The 24621-nt window shown below is 28.1% G+C and overlaps 1 protein-coding gene across 2 annotated transcripts in view; it reads right to left on the bottom strand.

Annotated features, from left to right (window-relative positions):
• Positions 1 to 24589, bottom strand: part of LOC135925575 (fumarate hydratase, mitochondrial-like) — a 28476-nt gene extending 3887 nt beyond the window's left edge. The window contains exons 1-4 of one of the 2 annotated variants that reach the window (XM_065460974.1): positions 24496 to 24589; positions 24162 to 24434; positions 16713 to 16889; positions 11997 to 12152 (exon numbers count right to left, since the gene is read on the bottom strand). In XM_065460974.1, coding sequence (XP_065317046.1) covers positions 11997 to 12152; positions 16713 to 16889; positions 24162 to 24434; positions 24496 to 24567 — 678 coding nt within the window. In that variant the 5' untranslated portion in view covers positions 24568 to 24589. The remainder of the gene's footprint in view (positions 1 to 11996; positions 12153 to 16712; positions 16890 to 24161; positions 24435 to 24495) is intronic. The other variant, XM_065460975.1, reaches the window with a different exon arrangement.
• Positions 24590 to 24621: the final 32 nt, after the last annotated feature.

Here is a 24621-nt window from a genome sequence, read left to right as displayed (position 1 = left end):
CAATTAAAAAAATATTGATTTCAATCCCTGTTCGATTCATTTATACGGATATTAATTTGAACGAATAATACTCGAATAATTTTAAAAAAAACTTTAAGCCAATGATAAATATTTTGAATTAACACTAGAATGGAAAAAAGCATACATCAAAAATAAGTACATAAAATTAAGTATAAAAACAAATTGCGCCTATGATCTGAGTTAGGAACCTTTGTGATTTTATAGAATTACTAGCTGATAGCCCATCAAGAATGAAGGGATCAGAATTTTCATGGATATAATAAATTTTCTTTATTTGAGATGAATGAATCAGAATAGTCCGTATTCATACTTCCAAGATTTCGATAAATTTTTAGAGAAGTCATATATATTATGGAAAATATGGAATAAAAAAAATATGATTTGTGGGTTATGATATTTATCAATTATTTTAACAAATTTTCCACATCCAGACGCAATGGTTTTTGCCCTCTCACTTCGTATAAAATCTACATTCATCTCAAAGAATCATTTAAATGCTCATCATAGATTCGAATCCATTATAGGAGCAAACCTTCACAAACACTGTGGTGGTATCCACCCCATTGCAATGGGCTATTTAGAAGATTATTAGCAAAAATAATTGCCACGGGTCAAAACCCAGGGTCTTAACTTATTAAGTATACTTATCAATTAAGATTTGGTGTTAAGGGAGAAGACAAAATAACTTCACATGCCATTTGTATTATATCCAAAATATGCTATTATCAAAGTACACTTTAAAAATGCTTTTAATAGCAAATTCGTGAACAATTCATAAATTGTTTTTATCCCAAATTTCCTGTTTATACAAAATCTGTAAAGATTTACTGTAACATAACTCCTTTATTCAGCCCACATGTCATAGATTGACGAAAGAATCCAGCAGGGGGCCCACGTCCTCATTTATTTTACATGGTATTCATTATCTCACCCATTATACTAAACCTAAATTTGATTTGGATATAAATATTTGGTATCTTGATGATAAAACAATCTGTGGTGCTCTTCCTAAAATAATTTGTTTTCAATTTCTTGAAGCAAATTATAAAAGACTCATTCTGAATAAGTCCAAATCCAAAATATGTTTCCATGATAACTGTCATCGTTGGGCTTATTTTATAAATAATTATATACATATATATATATAAAATGTCAATCCATTGTTTAAGATTATGTGATTTGAAGAAAAGAAAGAAAATTTTATTATTAAATAATTAAACGCCAATCATTTTTTTTGTTAAACTTTTTTCATTTTTTTTACACAACATATTATTAATATTTTTTTTGAAAATTATTTGGGAAAAAATTATTCTTTTTTTGAAAAATTAACTTTGTAAACTTCAATTTTTAAAAAAGACATACTTTGTTTTTACCAATAAAAATATTTGAAGATTATTAATTTTTTTTACTCTTTGAAAAATTATATCTTTAAAATAAAAACTTTAAAATTTGATTATTCTGGCTATAAATATTATATTATTCAATTTTTTGAAGAAAATAAAATATTTTAAAATCCAATAAAGATGTCATTTTTAAAGTATCCATATTGGAAAGTGATTGAGTTAACTATATTTCAGAGGAAGTTCTAGGCCTTTGTTAGTAAGTATCAGTTTTTTTAATAACAATATACAAAACCCTCATCTAGCAAGATTAATTTTTTTATTGAGTACATAAATAATAAAAATTAAAAAAAAAAAAGGAAATTAATATTAAAAAAAGTGTATTCAAACCTGTTTCAAATAATTGTTCATATTGAATGCAATAGGTATATATATATTTCATTAACATATTATAAGAATAGGAAAATTATGGAATTAACTCTCATCAAAATAAGGTCTGATTCACACCTCATATCAGGGGCGGACTGGCGACGCTACGGCCTCGTGAGAGCGGCCTCATTTTTTATGGGGGCTTCGCCTCCATACCCCCAATTTTGTTTTGCCCGGCCTTCGGCCGGGTTTCCTTAAATGGCTTCTGAATTATATGATTTTTATAACTACTTATTTTTAAAAATAGGTACAAACGATGTACATTTAAAAAAAAAAGAAGAATAATGACATGATACTCATATATATTTTATTTCATAAAATTGCACATCTAAAATCATATTTATTGAACATATATTTTATATTAGATATACAACAATAGTGCACTATAAAATTAAATCATACATCACATGTTAAATATAAAATAATATATAAAATCAATTAATTTTACATAAAAAATCATTGCAATTATACAATATTGCACAGAAAATAAAATTGCTACCGCCGATCATATTGTAAATAGATATAAATAAGATTTAAATAAAAGAATTAATATAAATTTTTAAATAAATCTCTCATTAACTTTGAACCTTTGCACAAATAAACAAGAATATCTTTTAGTTCAATCTGCGCTAAAAGTTCCCGTTCAACTGACATCATTAAAAATGCTTCTAATTTTTCTTGTCCTATATTTGGTCTCAGCCTATTTTTTATAATTTTTAATTTACTAAATGTTCTCTCACAATTGACTTGCGTAAATTATTCATAAGCTAAAAATAAATTAGTGTAAGCACTTGTATGCATATTGTATCTTTTAATAATTTCGTACACACATATTAAACACTTGTTACATCTATTATCAAATTTTGAGTTATTATTTTGTAATATTTCATCTTCTTCATAAGAATCCTCACTTATACATACGATATCATTGTCCGTTTCATTTAATTCTTCCACTAAATCTTTAAATACACTGGCAAATGAACATAATTCGTTACGTAATTTAACACTCGATATATTTGCCAATTGTGCCAGTTTTTCTAAGGCCTTTTCAGAAATACCTTTACTATTTATACCCTCAAAATGCCTTGGATGCAAATATTGCACATTCAAAATAAGCTTTTTATTCGCAGAAAACCGTTCCGACAAGCTGTTTATAATTTGATCAATTATATGACGAAATACTTCGACCCTATAAAGGTCAATCGATTCTTGAGGACGTTCATCTTGGCCTTCGTCACTATATATTCTCTTTACTCGTCCTATTCGATTTTTTGGCAGAGCAGTTTGTACCCAGATTCTCTCTGGGAGCTTTAAATATGAAAGTGTTCCATTTAAATTAGAAGCCATTTTTGTCGCTTTATTTTGAATTGAAGTAATAGTTATAGATACCACAGAAGACTTGGCATCTTATCATTTTCCACGCTGATAAAATATCTAAATTCTTAGTTTGAAGATATAATGACAATGGCCCCATTATTTCAAAAATTTCTAAATATATTATAGAAGTACGAGTCTTAAATTTACATAAATTATCAATGAAAGACTGCTTCTGGTGAGGGTTTTGCCTCAAATGATTTATTATCAATTATAAATTGTAAGGCACTTATCGTTATTGGAAGTAGGCTCTCTTTGCCATATATCCATCTAAGGGCTTTTTCATGTGGCCACCACCTTGTCTCTCCTATTTTTTGCAGTCTTCTCAACTTATTTTGGCCAGATGAGTTATTCTGTTTCACCCAAGCATCCATTCTTTTATATGATTCACCAAAGAAAGTTGCTAGTCTGTTCAACAATCCAAATAAATTTTTGCCTTAAACATTATGGCATGAATCACATATACATAGATTTAATATGTGACTATAACACCAAATATACAAACTACTTGGAGCCTCTTGTCTAATAAGAGCTAGCAACCCAACTAATTCACCCCGCATATTTGCCACACCATCAAATAATTCTCCAATTATATTTCTCATTTGAATTCCATGTTTTAAAAAGCATTCACTCAAGATATCAAAAAATCCTTTTCCAGAAGAGTTTGTAACTTTTGTAAGTGAAAGCCTTTCTGTTATTTTGCCATTATATATGTATCGTAGGCAAATAGTTGCTTGATCATAAACACTAATGTCTTGAGTACTATCCATTTGCAAACTAAAACGTTTGTTACCAATCTCCTTTTTTATTAAATTCCTGATCTGATCAAGAACAACATCTATAACTTTGTTAACAGTTGTTTTCGACAACAAGGTTATGAGAGAACCTCTTCCCTTTGATTTTTCAGAGAGTTTAAGCTTTTCTTTTCTACGTTTGCTCTTTAAAATAGCCTTCTCTAAATGATCTCTTAATATTTGATCATTTTTTGATATACTACGAATCATTTCCAGGAAATTCCCATGATTCAAATTATCATTTAAAAGTGGCTAAGTGTTTCAGTAACATTTGATCCTCTATAGGGTAAGTTTTGTTTGCCTAAAAACTTTATTATTTCAAATATTTGTTTTATTATGTGGACATTGCTATAAATTTGTCGATTTTTTTCATTTAATATTTTAATACTAATTGAATTATCAAATGACTTATTTTTTGATGATCTGAGGTAGGCCTCGACAGCACTAATATGTACTTTTGTTTCATGTATTTTAATTACTGAATGCATATGACGAAAATTTGTTGAGCCTGTTGTAAAAGTGTTTTCACATACTGCAAATGCCAGGCAGATTGTGCAGTAACAGCTTTGGCTTTATTGCACATTAGTTCTATTGTAATCCATTTTCTAGGTATTTTTTCATTCATTACCATTCGATAATATAATTTATCATATTTACTATTTATTGGTTGTATGTTGCATTAAGAATGCAAGTTTTTGTGGTATAGTAGCTGTTAATTGCAGCTTAAAATTTTCATGTTTATGCATATCCAATTCTGATAATCCACTTTGTGAAATATCTAAAGGCAGTATTGATGTAGTTGCTTCTGACAAGTGTGAGGATAATAAAGATGGAATTGCTGTAATTGTAGATAATGTATTTTCAGGGTGTGTGAATGATTTATCTGCTGTAATGGTTGGTAATATAGTTATAGGTGGGTGTGGCAATGATTGAACTGATGCAATAATAAAAGAAGATGTTGCAGATAATGTAGTTGTTTCAGGTAGATGTGAATGGGAGGTAGTTGCTGATATTCCTAAAATAATAGATTTTTTAATATGAAGTACTAGTATTATAAATACTTGGTACTGATTTATCAAAGAAAGATAATTTAAGTTGTTTTGGATCAGCACCAGCTGCTTTGAGACAAGCAACATCTTTTTCTCCACCCTTAAATTTCCTTTTGGCATTTCTATGTATGATAATATAAAAAATTTATTATTATTAATTTATAATTTAAGGCTAAAAAAAATATTACAAGATGTGAACTGGAAATTCAAATAATTTTATAAAAATCTGATGAACCAGCCAGTAATAATAAAAAAACATTAATTACTATCTATGGGTTATGAAATATAAATAAGTTGTTTACTTTTGACTTTTTACATACATTTCAAAAAATAGCTATATAAATATTAAATTAGATTTGTTTGCAAATGATTAGTAAATTGTTGCAATCAAAATATTAGGTGAGATTTTAACAATCTGTGTTCGTTGAGTTAAGCTTAGTTAGTAATAATATAATAAAATAACAATAAATTGATATTAAAAGAAACTTTAGAAAAATTGATCAAAAATTTATTTATTAAAATTATTATTATACCTGGGTTTTATTTAATTTCTTTTCTTGAATTAAGAACAATACAATAACAAAAGTTTGCTATATTATTTCTACAATAAATTAATGTATAAAAATATAATATAATAAATTAATTAAAACTTAATTTACCCTCTACTCGTAGTCAAGCTCAAAAGGAAGCGATTCACTTCATTCGAAAAAAAACAAGGAAAAGCACGTGATAATGATGTATAGCGTCAAGCGACGTTATTAATATTTTATGCATTCATATATAGTAAATTACATGATAATTCTCAAGGAATGCGATATTAAAAATAAATAAATGATAAGAGAAAATATTATGGACATAATATTTTTTTTTTCTAATCGGCCTCTTTTTTTATATTTTCCTCCGATCGGCCTCAAAATCGACATTTTCTCGCGGCCTTGTGGGCAAAATGCCCACCGGGTCTTATGGCCAGTCCGCCCCTGCCTCATATAGGCTTATTTCTGATTTATCCATCATCAAATTAAGGAGAATACAAATTCCTTATCATTCTTGTGGGACATCAGCTAGTAATCATAGGAAAAATGCAAATATTTATTAGATTGTGGGAATGGATCCTTCCTTAACGATTTTTTTATTAACAATGGAGTCACAAAGTACTCCTTGGTAAATAGTTATCCACAGAGTTTTGAATAGGTTTGCATCTATTCATGACATGGATCCATTCTTCAAGATGATCATTTTTATAAGAAAATATATTTTGATACAGGTACAGGGGTTAGGCTATATTTTAATTTTTTTAAATATACCATTGCTGGGCCTAAAAATTTTAAAGATACCCAGGTCGGGCCGTATATTTTAAATAGCCAATATTATATATAAAAATTGAAAATAAATATAAGATATTTTAAAAAAATTCAGACCGGGTCATGCCAAAAATTAAAAAATAAATCCGGGGAGGCTATGCAAATGGATGGTATATTCAGGTCTCTGATATATTTATTCAATATAAATATCAGAGACCTGAAGAAGTACCATTTGTACGGCCCCAGACCGGATTTATTTTTAAAAAATTTTTTCGACCGGGCCCGGATTTATTTTTTGAAAATTATTTTCGGCCCGGCCCGGATTATTTTAAAATATATTTTATTTATTTTTGATTTTTATAGCTAATAATGGCGATTTAAAATATTTGGTTTTAAAATATACGGCCCAGCCTGGCCCGAATATTTTTTTTAAAAAAAATTTTCAGGCCCGGCCTGGGTATATTTAAAAAATTAAAATACAGCCCGGACCGGGCCTGCTCTGATAAATATATGGAACATTTGAATTTTCATTATATTAAATCTGTAAAAATTATATTTATGTGCTCAATAAAAAAATATTCCTAAATGAATGTTATACATTCATTTTCAATTTAAAACCTAAAAAATTTATTCTTGCTAGATGAAAGTTTAACTCAAACTCGCCTATCTTGTGGATAAACCGAAAGATATTGGGTTGGTGAGTGGGAGGGTTAAATATATTTTTAAAACAATGGGTAGATGAATTTGAAATATATTTCAGGCAAAATGAGCAACTGACTTCTATTTATTAATAGATATCATTTTTATTTAATAATTTATAAGTTTACGTAAAATCATTAAAATAATACATAAAGAGCCAAATCAAAAATATTTTTTTTTAGCTTTCACCTTTTCTGGTGGTAAGCTCCTTCAATATCTCTCTCCATTTTATGTTATTCATGCTATCTCATTTATCAATTTATATTTCTTCATATTGGCTCTTACTTTATGGCCCCATTGTAGTTTTGGCCTTCCTCTTTTACGTTTGCCCATCACTTCCAAACTCTCCCTTATTTCCTATATAGTTCATAGGCCTTCTCAGTGTGTGCCCATACCACCTAAGTCTGTTCACCATTATCATATTAATAGACAATACCTTTAAAATTCCTAGTATTCTTGCACTTCGCACCTTATCCTTTCTTAATACTCCAGCAATATCCTCAGCATTCTCATTTCCATAGTTTGTAGGTTGGCCATGTATCCGAATTATATAAAATAGTTGGTTGCACTATGGAACTGTAAATTTTTCCCTTCAATTTGTGCGGGATTCTTTTGTCAAAGAGCACTTCAGATAAAGATCTCCACTTTAACCACCCTTGATTAAACTCTTTATCTCTTTCTCTATTGTGCAGTTTGTTTGTACAGTGGAGCCCAAATATTTGCAGCTTTCAATTGCCGATATCTGCCATTCATTTATATCAATGCTCTCTGTTTCATCTCCTCCTATCACCATATACTCCGTCTTTTCTCTATTTACTTTTGTCCGTGCTTTTCTAGGATATTTATCCAACTCACTAATCTTTCTTTCATCCTTGGATTCGGCAAGTATCACAATATCATCTGCAAATATCATATTCCACGGAACTGTTTGTGGTTTAGACTGTGCTAATACATTTATTACTGTTATGAAGAGAAGTGGGCTGAGAGCCGACTCTTGATGAACTCCCTCGGCTATTGTGAAGCTTGCTGAAGTACCAGTTGTGCTATGGACCATTGTTGTATGGCCCATATACATATCCTGTATTATTCTTATATATTTTTCGGGAACCTTTTTGTGGCGTAGCGCCCACCAGATAAGTTTTCTTGGGATTTTATCGAAGGCCTTTTCCTTTTCTAGATCGAGAAAGACCATCTGTAGCTTTTTGTTCTTTTCCCTGTATTTTTCACTCATTTGCCTAATTGCGTGGATTGCATCAGTTGTTGATCATCCAGGCATAAAGCCAAACTGAATTTCTCCTATATCGATTATGTCTCTTAACCTTGTTTCTATGATTTTTTCGTAAAGTTAAAGACAGTGCGAAATTAGTTTTATGCCCCTGTAATTTTGACAATTGTGTGGATCCCCTTTATATTTGAAAAGAACTAGATAGCTCTGCCTCCATTTTTGAGGAATCTCTTCGTTTCCAAGTATTTTATTGTACAGATTTGTGAGGAAATGTATTCCATCATCTCCTAGTGCTTTAAGGCTTTCTATTGGAATATCATCTGGACCCCTAGCTTTGTTGTTTTTCATATGCTTGAAGCATGTGATTATTTCTTGTTCTGTTATTGGTTGTATAAGGTTTTGATGGGGAGTGTTGATCTAGATGTAGTATGTGGGGATTAAAGTTGAGAAGCTCCTGAAAATATTCTTTCCATCTATTCATTATTTCTTTTTCCTTTATTATCAATTTCCCATCTTTATTTTTGATTACTTACGGAGCTCCATTTATATCCCTAGAATTCTTTTTTCGCTGTTTGTATTTTGCCCTTCTTTGGTATGTAGTTCTTCATACATGTCATCGTATGCCATAGCTATGGCCCTAGCCACCGCCTTTGTAGCTATTCTCTTGGATTTTTTTGTATCTTGTCTTGTCATCAGGGTTTTTTAATTTGTACCATATTTTACATAGAGCTTTTTTCTCCTGTATAGTGGTTTGTACCTCTTTATTCCAACACCATAGTTCTTTGTATGATTTGTTGCCTCCCCTTGTCAAGCCTAGTTTATTGCACAATCCTTAGCACCAGGCTGTTCAAGCCTGTCGGTGACTGGGGTGTCATCTCTAAGCTCCGAAATTCATTTACCATATGTCTTTACACATCAGTCATCGAAGAAAAAAATGAAAATTTTTACGGTTCCTTGCCAGGATTGAACCTGGGACCTTCTGATTCCAAGCATACATCATAACCCACTAGGCCACTCCGGCGACAAATCAACCAATATAATAATTTTTAAACATTGGACAGGCAAGTTACAAAATTTTTAAATGAGCAGGCAGGTGCACCAAAACTTGCCCATTGCAGACCTTTAAAGGATGAGATCGGAAACAGCAGATCATAATGGTTTTTACTTCTGCCAAAGAATTCATTTATAAATGATATGCGTCTGCCACTTTTATTTTCCCATGCATTTACCACCAGAGGTCTGCAAATGACAACATTTTCAGGCCCAATGGAAATTTAATTAAGGCCCATCCCAGGTTTTGCTTGGCTCAATTTCAATTTTTTTTAAAGACTTTAACAAAGATATATAATTGTATAAAATGCAAATATTTATAATGGAAAGCAAAGCACTCCTTTTACAATGTTCTCCAGAGTTTTGAGATTTTATTTATCTAAATAAAATTTATTTAAAATTATACTTTTGAAAAATGAATATTCCACCTGCACCTAATTTGTCATTTTTTGCAGTAGGAAGAAAAATTGTCAAATTTATGAATTTAGTGATCTGCATCGGGCCTAATTTTTCAATCCTGGCCCGGCCCGAAATTTTTTTAAAAAAAGTTTTGCAGGCCCGGCCCGAACCTGAAATTTTTCTAAAAAGTTTTGCCAGCCCGGCCCGAACCCAAAATTTATTTTTAAAAAATTTACCAGCCCGGCCAGGCCCGAATTTATGTAAATATAGAAATTAATTTTTATAATTACTTAAAATAAAAGATATATGTTATATAGCGTTTAGTTTCAATAAATTAACTCAAAAATTTGTATTTTACATAAAAAATTCAATATAAAATTGATAAATTTAGATGTATTTAATAAAATTTCCAAGGTCCGACCCGACCCGGCCCGAAATTTTTTTCAAAATATTAGACCCGGCCCGAACCCGATCATTTTAAATAAAACTAGTCGGGCCGGGCCTAACTTTACAGATCTCTAATAAAATTATTATTTTAATAATTCATATTTTGTAAAATAATTAAGGAGAAAATTCTAATTCCCTTATAAATGCAAATATTTATTTATATAAAGAAATTCATGATAAAATAATTCATAAAGATTGTCTTTTAAATATGTTCAGAAATTTAAAGATTGTAACAAAGATATATATAATAGTATAATGTAAATATTAATTAGATTGTGGGAATATTTATAATGAAAGGCACAAAGCACCCTGTTCAATGTTCTCCAGAGTTTTGAAATTTTATTTATTTAAAAAAATTAGTTAATTATAATACTTTTGAAAAATGAATATTTCATCTGTAAGAGTAAAAATTAGGTTAATCATAGATATTACTAAATCAACCAAGAGAAATTTTCTAAATACCAACCAAAATTTATTAAAATGTAATAAGACCCTTATTATTTAACATAAATTATAACGGAATCACGTGGTCTAGTCTGGCCTCCTATATATCATCTCTTCAAGGAAGGAACCACCAAGTTGGATTAGGAAAAAAATGATCTTTTCTGGGATTCGAATCTAAAGCCATCGAATTTGTAAGCGATGCTCTTGCCGATTAGGTCACAGACGGTTTTCAAAATTCACGATTTTTTAAATATATATTATAAATAAATTTGTTCAAATGAAAAATAAACTAAATACAAATTTGTTAGGTACTACCTTAAGGCAATACCTATCATTAACCTAAGAATTCTAGTATATATTTTATGGTAGCTTAAAAAAATGAATGTTTGATATGGTATGATATTATCATTGGACCGAATAAGCTATGGTGATTTTTATTGGAAGCATATTTTTTAAAAGAATACTATTGGCTATTACGTTACACGGCTTTTATCTATATTATAGATATATTTTTGAGGTTCTTGTTGCAGAACCGGTTCCAAAATAATTCTAGATTTATCCCAATTTATTTAATTTAATTCTAGATTTAATTTTTTTCTATTGACTAAATAGATATATTCATAAAAATAAAACAAATTAAAATTTCCACTACATCAAAATATCTTAAGGTATTTGCAGATTATTTGTGTTTTTAGAGACTATAAAATATATGAAAGCAATGAGAATGTCCTTTCATTACTTACCCAGTAATGTTTCAGGGAGGATATATTTGGGCAGGGTGTGCCCTTTCAACGAATAAAAATTTTAAAACATATGATATGATAGCATCATATTAACATTTATGAAATATTAAATTAGTTTAATCAAAAATATATTTGTTTTTAAGTAATTTTCCAAAAAGTACCAAATTTTGTATGTTTTGCCCACAAAGCTGCCACATCCAACATCAAGCAAGAAAATATTGCTCTATAATACAACGATAAAGATCGTGGCGCAGTACTGATAAACAAGCCAAATTTATATTCAATACTGCCTTAGAAATCCTGGATATGGGGAGACAATAAAGCACTAAATATTGGCATAGGTTTGAAAAAATTTGTAAATTGTTCCTCATGTTGGATTCGGCTTATCTGGTTTGTAAATTAAGCCCTAAATATTAATACAGGCTTTATAAGTGCCTCAATTCGTGTCAGTAACTAGCAAGATAGAAATATGCATTCATTTGGAGGATGTTAAAATAAAATATAGCTTTTAAAAATATCCCCACAGAGGCGACGCCCAATATTTAAAACTTACATGTTAAAAAATTACTTAATTAATAATGCTAATTAATTCAATCAATGCATGTATTTATAGTTTATGTCTTATTTATAATTTTTTTTAATTAAATGTTATCTAAAGAATAAGTATATTATGCAAATAACTTGGGCGTGCGTACGTCCAATTTTAATGATATCTTTAAATTCCTCTTTTTTGCTAGTAAGTGCCTCTTTAAGTATTTGTAAATTAGGAAGGAGATACATATTTAAATCGATGGCAAGGGCGACATGCATAGCAGTAGGGAAAGTATCATTGGAACTCTTATTATGATAAAAAAAATATATAAAAAATATCAATTTTTCGGCTTTGTCAGCTCAACTATAAAGTTTCAATTTCCAGTAATATAATATACTTAATTTATATTTCTAAATATTATTAAATCCAAACCAAGTCCATATTAGTATAATACCCTCTAATTTTTATTAATGGTTATTTTTTTCATTTAAAATACTCTCAAACAATATCATTTTTTAAAAATATAATATCGAAAAGGGGGGGGGGGGAGTAATCATAACAAAAGTAAAAAAATATATGGAGTTAGAAACAAATAATTTGACTGGGATATCTCTAACCAATGTTTTGGCGGAGATAAAAATATACTTGGAAGTCACTGAAACTTTTTTTGCCAGTAGAGTTCCAAAATGTATATTGCATAGGAAACACATAGAGCTACCAAGTAAGTCTCGGAGTTCTACGACGATGATTTCGTAATATTATAAGTTTGAAGAATTTGGATATTAAAATCTTGATAAAAAATAGTACTTGTGATCCCAAAACTATTTACAAGCGTTTTCCATACACTTTATTCATTTTCTCAACTATAAAAAGGTTTAAAGCACTTATTAAAGAAATAACACAGGTAAACCCGATTAAATGGATAAGCCCCATTAAATATATATAAGATTATTTTATGTAAAATTTAATCCTAGTAGAATATGTAAGATTTCAGAGAGAGAAATTATCTTTTTGAATTCAAATCGGTCGTTTACTATAAATCTGCAGGCATTTCTTGTGTTATTAACATTTTAGTCTCTACTAGCAAAAAAAATAGAAATATGATATATAAACCTTACCTTTAATTGAACTAAAAATGTTTCAATAAGAGGAATAAAAATATTAATCTTGCAACAATCTTCGACCGTCAATGCATCAATATTTAAGCTATTCGATTATCAAGGTATTATACTTCTTATTTTTTTTCTCGCTTTATACAGTTTCCGTTCTTTATACAGTTTTTTTATATTTGTTTTTTTTAAATTTTTTTTATATATTTTGTATTTGTATATTCCATTTTAATAACTCTATTTTTATATATAAGAGTGGGCACAAATTGAGCGTTTCAAAAGCTGCGTTGCAAATGCAAATAATGCATTTCAAAATGGCATCGAGCAAATTGGTAAAATTATCGTTTGGGTTAGCAACCATTTAAAAATATGCAAATAGATTTACTTTTTAGTTTAAATTTTTTTTACTTATATCTTAAATGAAAATATTTAGAAATTTATGAAATATAAAATGTAGACGATAATATAATTTTTAAGAAACAAATTCTTTTTTAGAGCTTATTTTGAATCGGAGATATTAAATAAAAATGCAATCTCAATTTAAACAATGGATGCGTTAAGTTTTTTATTTTTAATGAAAAAAGGTATGACAAAACGCAATCGCTCAATATAAGGATGTGACAAAAGTAATGATCTGCATCGGGCCTAATTTTTCAAGCCCGACCTGGCCCGAAATTATTTATGAAAAAATTTACCGGCCCGGCCCGAATTTATTATAAATATAGAAATTAATTTTTATAAATAACTCAAAATAAACGATATATATTATATAGCGTCTCTGTTTCTATAAATAAAATCAAATATTTTTATTTTACATAAAAAATTGATAAATTTAGATATATTTAAAAAAATCTAAGGCCCGAATTTTCTTAAAAAATATTAGGCCCGACCCAGCCCGAAGCCCGTTCGGGCAGGGCCTACTTTTGCAGATCTCTAGTCCAAAGTTTAAAAAATTTAAATAAATAAATTTTGAAGAAAAAAATAACATAAACCATTTTTAATTTAAAAATAAAATAGTGTTCTCAATAATTTTTCGTCATTTACAAAATTTATTTATTTGGGTAATTTTTAAGAACAAACTAGTAAGATATTAAAATATATGATGGGTTATTTTCCTTATTTTATTCTCGTTTTTTTGTATTTGGTTATGCTTTTTTTGTTTTTCTTTATTTTAGTTTTTACAATACTTTAAAAAAAATAGTGGGAGATTTCGGACATGTTACAAAATTTTATTAATTTGCGATAATTTATAAATTTTGATGTTTTTTTTCAAAACATTTTGGACACAATAAAATATTATTGTGCCTTCTATGAACAAAATCTTCAGGCTTGCGTAATATTTCTGAAGATATATATTGAGATAGCCGTTTATAAAAATCAGTTCGAAAGGAGCCCTTTTACAAAATACATTAAAATTAATATATCAAAATTGTAATGTACTTATAAATAAACTAAAAAAAATTGAGCAGACCCAGCGAATCGACTAAGTGAGCCGATTTTTTCGTCCCAAAATTTGGCTCCAAACACTAGCTAAAATAAAATCTAATTTTAAAAAATATTTATATTTTTTTACTAAATTCAATTTTATAAATTTATGTCTGACAGTGAATAATATCACCGGTATGGAAGAGATTTCCAGCTTAAATATTCAATGTTTATTGAAACTAGTGATGGGCGCGGGCCCTAAAAATACGACAGGTTGGGTCACGGCATGAGTGTGAATAAACTTTAAATTATTAGGCGCGACGTGCTTTCTCAAAATCTTTGCCGGGCGTGATTAGGCGTGAACATAAATTTCTCGCGAATCACGGAAATTTTAATTTTTAAAATTGTTTTTTTTATGAACAAATTTAGAATTTTATAATAATATATATTTTCGAATGTAATTTAGTTCTTTTTAAAACAAAAAAACTTCGCATTTTATAAACTTAAAATTTTTTTTTCCGTCTTATAAAATTTCAATTGAATGAAAAAAAATTTCTCAACTCTCGTTCAGCAATAGAAATTTGGGAATAATAAATTTAATTTAAATATGTTTTATTTACATTTATCTTTACTAAATATATACTAATCATTTGCACTTAAATTATAATCAGTCAAAATTTATAGGAAGATTCAACATCTTATACTTAGATGATTGTAGAGTCTTATGCACATACTTAAAATTATATCAATATTCAAAGAATGCTCGGTTTCTCACTAAAGGAAAGATTTATTATGCAGCTACTACATAAGGTAGGCTTAATTCTAGATTCGAATTTCAAAAGCCTTAAGTTTTTAATAGACGTAGAAAAGGAAGATATATAAATATATACATATATATAACAACCTTAAAAATGCTAAATGATATAAATTAGATGATATGTTTAAGTCAAAGACAACTATCACTTAAAACTTTTTGATTCATCCTACACACTTAAAAAACGGTATATTCGAAATAAAACATTTAGAGAATTTCAGATGATTCTGATGAAGCATCAACATCTAAAGAAGAAGGTAGATTCATCGCTCATAAAACAAATAATAATATGTTGCAGTTTTGGATACAAGAAAATTCATTCCCTTTTTTGAGAAAATCAGCAATTAAAATTTTGTAATCCCTGGCAAGTTAGGCTTCTAGTGAAAGATTATTTTCTATAGCCAATCGCTTATTGGAGGAAAGGCGAACATAATTGGAAGAAAAAACAAGGACTTTCTTTAAATAAAAATTTTTGATTTAGAAATTGTAATTATTTTGTGTTATTAATATGGAATTGAAGAAATAAAAACTATTATAGAATAAATTAAAAAAAGCGCAAAAATACAGCAATTAAGTTTTAAGAAATTTAAAAACACTGTGGATTTTCGGGCGTGATCAAAATATTGTTTTTCGTGAGGGGCAGGTCAGGTCAAATTTTTTTTAACAGTAAGCGATAAATGGCGTGATTTTTTTTATTGCCACTGTGAGGGGGCGGGCAGTGTATAAAAAATTAGGCCCAAGCTAACCTATAATTGAAACTCCTTTTATAAATTATAAAAAATACTGTCTTACCCAATTAATATTAAATTTAGGCTCGAGTCGCAGCTAAGTCGACTCGTCTTAGTCATTTAACAATGTTATACAATAAGGTATTATAAATTTCCTTAAAGATATGGCTCGGAAAGACTAAGTGAGTCTATTAATCTATTCAGCGATCGAATAATGCGGTTCATTTAGTCGAAACGAGTAGGAATAGTTAATACTTTAACTTGCTAAATGAAATTTTAAAAATAACATCATTTATCAGAGACTTGAAGAGGTATCATTTGCATGACCTTACCTTTATTTATTTTAAAAAAAATTTTAAGACCTGACCTGGATTTTTTTATAATATGTTACATTTATTTTTGATTTTTACCTAATAATAGCAATTTAAAATATACAGCTAGGCTAAGGTGTCTTTTAAAAAAAAACATGAAAATGCTGAAGATTTTAATGAAGGAGGGGGATCTCTGTGAATGAGTAGAAAATTTCGGATTCTTCTACTGATGAGGGGGGGGGCTGACAACCCTAGACATGAGAGACATTATAATTTATTACTATTTAGAAATTGATTTAGGTTCAAGAATAGATGCAAATAATCAATTTTTAAAATATAAATATGTATGTTATTAATATTATATATTTTCTTGATTTAAATATTAGCATGATAAAAATTTTCAGGCATACTGATATGGGTTTCAATTTGTAGATTAAGAGTTGAAGAATATATATATATACACACTTTAAAGATAAACCTGGCTTTTGTTAACATGGTCATTAGGATGAACAGGTGTCTTAGAGCCCATTTTCCCTCCCAACATTTCAATAGCCCTATTACTAATGACTTCATTGACATTCATATTAGTTTGAGTTCCTGAACCAGTTTGCCATATAGTCAATGGAAAATTAGTATCCAACTTTCCCTGAATAATCTAGATGAATTATATTAATACAATTAAGGAATATAATTAGGGATCCAATTATAATAGTGCGCACAAATTGAACGTTGCAACGCAGCGTTTCAAAACGCAAACAATGCATTTTAAATGCATTCGTTCAAATTGAGAACATTTCCATTTTTCATTTTAAATTATTTTTTAAAAGACAAACTTGCTTGCGTTTTTCAAAACTTTTTAAATTTTGAAGTGATAAAATTCTTCTAAATTGTAAGAATAATAATTCTTAAATGATATAATGAAGAGAATCATGATAATGGTGCGAGTAAGTAAAAATATAATTTATTATTATTTATTTATTTTATCTTCGTACACACACTATATATATTATCTAAAAATATAAATTAGAATACATATAATCAAAACGAAAAACAAAAAGTAATACTAAGTAAGGTTACAAAAATTAGATTAAAAATATAATTCAATTTTGAATATATAACATTCTCCTTCTTCTAAAAAGCCTTCACACTTTAATTATGTTATCGTAGTTAGTTTGTTCATCAAGTTGTTTCACCAGTCATCATATCGTTGGCTTGTCCCAATTGTTGGTTTGTTTAAATCGCAAGCTTGATATCCTTATCGTAAGTTGTCTCCATAAATCATGATTTTGTCATATAGCTTGTTTGGTAGTACTCAGTTGTTATTATTATCATCAGTAAGTTGCGAATAATAAGAAATAATAGTTCATCAAATTGGATATTAAGAATAAACGAAGAATGATAAATCAATAAGATTGTTATATAATATTTTCAGCGTTTTAATTTTTTGCGTTTTAGTGTAAGCGTTTTAATATTTAATTTACTTTATGCAATTTAATATTTTTTTATATTTTAAGTTATGTAGTCTTTTAAATAAACAGGTTTTTGTTTAATTCGCACAGGTCTAGAAATAGGTGTTATATCGTTATTATCAGTAATTTTTATATTTTTGTCAACACTTCCATCCTTGAAAGAATCCTTAGAGTCATAGTTAACAATTGTGTTAAAACAGTTTCTAATTCTTATTTGATATAAATGTCTCCTCAAAATACCTTTCTTTGTCTTAATTTGGAACATCATGTCACTTTCTTTATGTGTGATCATACCTTTGCACCATTTATCATCACCTTGTACTTTGTACCAAACAAAATCTCCTACGTTAAAGGTTCTATTACGTGGTAAAGTAACGTTTATTTTATTATTCTTCTCCTCCAACGGTTTTAATAAGTCCCATTTAATTCGAATATCTCGATTAAACATTTTCTGAGATGGTGTAACTCCTGTAGTATCATTACGCGTATTTCTGTAATTAAATAAAAATTTGCCAAGTGCGATATCTAGGTCAACCATAATATTCCTTTTCATATGTGTTTTGAACGTTCTCACCATGCGTTCTACCTGGCCATTGGATTGCTGGTGATACACAGATGTGAGCACATGTTTGATACCGAAATTGTTGCAAAATTTTTCAAAATCGTTACTATAGTTTCAGGTATTCTATATAGCGAAATAGTTTTAAAGATTTCTTTTAAAGTAACATCAGTCGTAATATTTTTAACAGGAATAATAATTGGAAATTTGCTGTAGGCATCGACTATTATCAATCAATTTTTTGTGAAAAACGGACCCGCATAATCTATGTGTATCCTTTCAAACGGTTTGGTTGCCGAAGCCCATGGTTTTTGTATCTTTATAGGATTATCATGATATATGTTACAATCGTCACAACTTTTCACTTCCATTACTATGTCATTATTTATACCAGGCCACCACATGTAATCTTTGGCTAAGGATTTGATTTTTCCTGCTCCCAAGTGACCTTCATGTAATGAATGTAGTATATTTTTTCTCATAGAAGACGGAATTATGATTCTGTTGCTTTTGTAAAGACAATCCTTAATTATACTTAATTCCAATTCAATGTTTTTATAAATATTATTCATTATAGGCCTGTTGTTTTTAATATCATGACTTGTTTTAATTCCATATCTTTCAAAGTTTCATCACGAATTTGATTAAAATTAATAGGTAAATCCCCATATTCATTTATTATAGTGATATTTTCAATAGTCTCATCATGACATTCTTGTGGTAATCTCAAGAGACAATCAGAAACAACATTATATTAACCGGCTTTATACTTTATATTAAAATCATATCCTCCTAATGTAATATTCCACTTCTGGAGTCTTAAGGACATGGTGCTATTATCCTTAAGACCCTTGGTAAAGATGTGAACTAGAAGTTTATGGTCAGTAATAATGGTAAATTTTGTGCCGATTAAGTATTCCTGGAACCTTCTTATAGCGAACATAATAGCGAGAGGCTCACGCTCAATATTGGTATAATTTATTTCGGATTTTAATAAAGTTCTTGAAGCGAAAGCTATAGGTTTTTCTTTACCATCTTTTTCAGTATGAAATAATACAGCTCCTAAACCACATTTCGATGCGTCAGTGGTTATTCCTATAGGTAATTCAGGGTTAAAATATGTCAAAGCAGGTGGAAGACTAATCAACTTCTTAAGATCCTTAAAACTTTTAGAGTGTTCAAGGTTCCAAGCCCATTTTTCTTTGTTGACAATCTTATATAGAGGATCGGCAATTTCTGCAAAATTGTTCAAAAATTTTCTATAGTAGCCAACCATTCCCAGAAATGTTGATAATTCAGCAGCTGATTTTGGTTCTGGCATATTAATTATTGCTTCAATTTTGTCGTGATTAGCATGAATTCCCTTAGCGTCAATATCATGACCCAGACCTCACTTTGTTTTTAAAGAACACACTTTTATTGAAGTTAGGTATCAGCCCAAACGATGATATTCTATCAAACACTTTTTTATGTTATTAAGGTGGGCTTCATCGTTTTTTTCAGTTATAAGTAAATCATCAATATAAAATATGACATCATCCATATCACCGAAGATTTGATCCATGATCTGTTGAAAAATTGCAGATGAGGTCTTAAGCCCAAAAGGAATTCTAGTAAATTGGTAATATCCCTTGTGTAGATATGGTTAAAATATATCTGCAACTTTTATCAATTGATATCTGTAAGAAAGCATTTTTAAAGTCAATCTTCGTAAATTTCTTTCCTTCTGAAAGTTTAGCTATGATCATAGATTCGTGGTAGAGGGTATCTGAAATCTTCTAGAGCTGGGTTTACAGTGTCCTTAAAATAAGCACAAGGCCTAATGCTCCCATCATCTTTGTAGACAGCGGTAACAGGACTTGCCCATCGGACATCATTCACCGGCTCAATTATTTTATCATGTATCCATTTTTTTAAGTTCATTACTAACAAGATCAATTTTTGAATAAGGGATACGTCTAGGCGGTATAATTTTAGGTTGGGCATCACTTCTTAAATGTAACTTGACACTTGCTTTGTTGATTGGCCCATTAGTTAATTTCGATTCACACTCTTTAATCAATTTTTTTATTTCATCTTCATAATTAGTGTCAACATTTGCTATAAATTTATTTAAAATGTTTTTGAAAGCATTGATCCATGTACGTCCCAACAAGGTATTTTTTCTTGATTCAACGACTACCGCTTGTAAATATTTTGAGATACCATCATAAATCACTTTAACTTGAGTGATGCCGATGATCTTGATTAAATTTCCGTCATAAGCGGTAAGTTGTAACTCGGATTTCTTAACATCTCTAAACCAAGTTTTTTAGCCAGACCATGAGGTATAATAGTATGTTTTGAGCCTGTATCGACTTGCATACATGTAACAATATCGTTCACTTTTAAAGTAGTCATAAATGCATTATCTTTGTCATTGAGCATGTCACCAGATAAGTTGTTACATTGAAATCGTTATCATTTTTGTTCTTTGTAGAGTCAACTTTCTCTTCAATAATTTCTTCAATATTCATATTGTAATCATTGTTGTATTGTATTTGCTTTGTATTATTGTTGTCGCTACCTCTATAATTATTTGAGTTGTTGTTATCTTGTATTTGCTTTCTCTGATTATTATCACTACCTCTATAATTATTTGAATTGTTGTAATAAGATTGGTAATTGTTACGATTTCCATCACCGAATTCGATCTGTTTTCTTTGATTATTATCATGCCATACGATAATTAGATTGATTATTATTTTTGTAGCGATAGTTATAGTAGTTATAGTTGTTATAATTATCGTGGTATCTCGAATTATTATTACCGTAATTCCTATCATTGTATCTAAAATTATTATTGTAATTCCCTTTTCTATCTCTATTATCATAATTATTTCTAAAATTATTATCAGGTCTAAAATAATTATTGTTGTCGTTTCTATTTCTATTGTAAAAGTTTTTATCTTTATCGGACTTTTTATCGTTATTCATATAACTTATATTATTAACATCTGACTTATCGCTGATGCTGTCTAATTTAATTCCTAGCTCAACCATCTCATTTAAGGTTAAATTAATATTTTTACAAAATTTATATTTTATTTTGTCTTTTAAGGTAGATGTACGTAATTTTTCTTTTAATCTACTGTCGGCCGAAAAATTATATTTTTTATGCAGTTTCGTTACTCTTATGTACCATTGCATGAAATTCTCACTCGAGTTCTGCTGTAATAAGTTAAATTTATTTATTAAAATTTTATCTTGCACAGGTAAAAGGTAAGTTAACTTTTTAGTCACAATTTTAAGATCTAATATGTCGGTATCGGAACAAATTGATTTAATGTTGTCAAAGACCTCGGCTGATAAATTAGTAAGTAAAGTATTTATTTTAATAGATTCCGATAATGTGCTGGTCGAAAAATAACTTAATATTCTGTCTAAGTAAATCTCAGTAAGTGGTCCAACCAATTTTGGAATTTTGTATATTAATTCAGGTTTTATTTCCATATTTTATTAATAAATCATATATATTGGAAATTATAACATTTCATATTTTAACAAAAATGCAATGTAAATGGATAAACTCTGACTCCTTATATACGTAATATTTGCCTATGGAACGATAAAATAAGCAAAAGATTTGGAGAAATCCTGGACTACCATAAAAAAAGTTTCATTGTTATGGAACATTTATCAGTTATTGTTTCCAGGTATAAATATATAAGAATGTTAAATATAATAATATAATTAGATTAGCATTGGAATTGACAAACTTCAAGGATAAGCTGAATAAGGAGAAAATAGGAAATCCTACTTATTATTTATTTTATTGGTAAGTTGATAATAACTACTTAGAAAATAAAGAGTAGGGCTGTGCCAACCCTCAAATTTTGTTCTGATATTACTACAAAGCCTATACAATCCTGATCCAAAATTTATATTGATTTTATTTACCATCTATATTTGAATAAATCCCACAAAATATTTTACTATTCATAAAAAATTATAAGTGTATTTTGTTTCTTTATTCTCAAAAAGTTAATTTTAAAATATTTGAAATGTTAATTTTCACGTGAAACCTAAAGTACTAAATGCTAATAAGTTAATAAATTTTGGAAGAAAAGCCATCTGGGATGCAGTAAAGCTAATTTTTATATTTTATTTAGACTTTTTATGAATAGCCTTGTAGAGTCTAGAAAACCAAGTGCTGTTTAAAACTCAGGTTTTAAAATTTCTACACTATCTGAAGACAAATGGTACCTTACCAACACTTACAAATGAATCTGCATTGACATATTTAATAGCATTATATAAATTATTTATTTATTATAAAAATATATTATATATTTTATATTAATTTTTATATTGACATTAGATTCTTCTAATAAAACTTTTATATATTATATTTGTCTCTATTTTCATATTTCAATTTAATTTTTCTTAACATTCAAATTATATTAGTGTTCAAATTAACATTTAATAGAAATTAAGAGATATATCAATATAATTTTTCTTAATATTCAATTAATTTAGTTATATCATTTAATTACTATGGTTGATATTGAGAATCTATTTATAGAAGCAACAAATAAATCTTATTTAGGTATAGTTTTCACACTATAAAATAATTAAATTATATGTCTTAAATTCTATGAAAATTTCAATTGTATCGTAAAAGAATAGAATTAATATTATTTTAAGTTTGAGGTTCATTCCCAAGCTTTAAAATAGCTCAATGGGCTACATCTTGAATAGTGTCCAAATTAACATGCAATAGAAATTAAGGGATATATCAAATAAATTTAACTTTCAATTAATTTAGTTATATCATTTAATTACTTTGGTTGATATTGAAAAATTATTTATAGAAGCAACAGATAAATCTCATTTAGAAATAGTTTTTACACTATAAAATAATTAAATTATTCTTAAATTCTATGAAAATTTTAATTGTATCAAAGAGAATACAATTAATATAATTTTAAGTTTGAGGTTCATTTCCTAAGCTTTAAAATAGCTCAATGGGCTACATCTAGAATAGTGTCCAAATTTACATGCAAAAGAAATTAAGGGATATATCAAATAAATTTTACTTAATATTCAATTAATTTAGTTATATCATTTAATTACTATGGTTGATATTGAAAAACTATTTATAGAAGCAACAGATAAATCTCATTTAGATATAGTTTTTACACTATAAAATAATTAAATTATTCTTAAATTCTATGAAAATTTTAATTGTATCAAAGAGAATACAATAATATTATTTTAAGCTTGTGGTACATTCCCCAAACTTTAAAATAGCTCAATGGGCTACATCTAGAATCATGTCCAAATTAACATGCAAGAAATTAAGGGATATATCAAATAAATTTTTCTTAATATTCAATTAATTTATATCATTTTAGAGATTAATGGATATATCAATTAAATTTTTCTTAATATTCAATTTATTTATATCATTTAATAACATAATGTCTATAAAAATTAAATATGTAAACATAATTTAATATAAAATATTTTCAAAAATAAATTTTATACAATAATAAATATTTAATAATTTATAAATTTGTCTCTAAGAATTTTTGATTCTATTGAATAAGATTTATTTTCCCTGCTAGGTAAGAAAGGTCTTGTAGTGATTATTTATTTTAAATTTAAATGCTTATTATTGAAAAAATAAAGCTTAACACATCAATTTAAACATGGACATTTTTTTATGTGTTTTGAAACGCTGCGTTGCAACGTTCAATTTGTGCACACTATAAGCCTATATTGAAAATAAATTTGTTATCTCATGCAATTTATTAGGGTTCAATATATAATATCATTCATATATAATATTAAATATCAAGAAAATTATTTCAAAATTGCAATAATTAAATTATTATCAAATATTTTTATAAGTTACTTCATCTGCTGCATTTTGAATTCCTTTTGAAATTTTGGGATCAAGTCCATAATCAATATTAACAATAGCAGCTGCTTTTTTAAGTATTGCCATGGCTCTTATAACCTTAATAGGCATAATTTCGGAAGTTCCCCCAATAGGAAAATTTTGCAAGGATCTAGCAGTTTGTGCCCCATAATATTTATCAAAAGGTACTTTCATTTCTCCCATGGTATCCTTTTCAATCCTATATTTTTGAGATTCATAATCTTGCTTCTTTTCGTTTTTTTCCATCTAAGATTTTTTAGACATATGAAAATAATAAAGTATATTTTATTAATTCGTAATGTCATACAATATATGAAGTATGCAAAGATATTTGTGGTCTTATGAAAATTGAAAAGTATTTTCGCAATTTTGTGCTCATATTGTATTCACAAATTTAACATACACTTGGAATGAAGAATATTTTAAATAAATT

Source organism: Gordionus sp. m RMFG-2023, chromosome 2 (genome assembly GCF_954871325.1).
Source record: "Gordionus sp. m RMFG-2023 chromosome 2, tfGorSpeb1-WG-v2, whole genome shotgun sequence".
In the NCBI taxonomy this organism is placed as follows: Eukaryota; Metazoa; Nematomorpha; class Gordioida; order Chordodea; family Parachordodidae; genus Gordionus; species Gordionus sp. m RMFG-2023.
The sequence above is the reverse complement of the archived record's forward strand: the minus strand, read 5'-3'. Positions and strand labels throughout refer to the sequence as shown.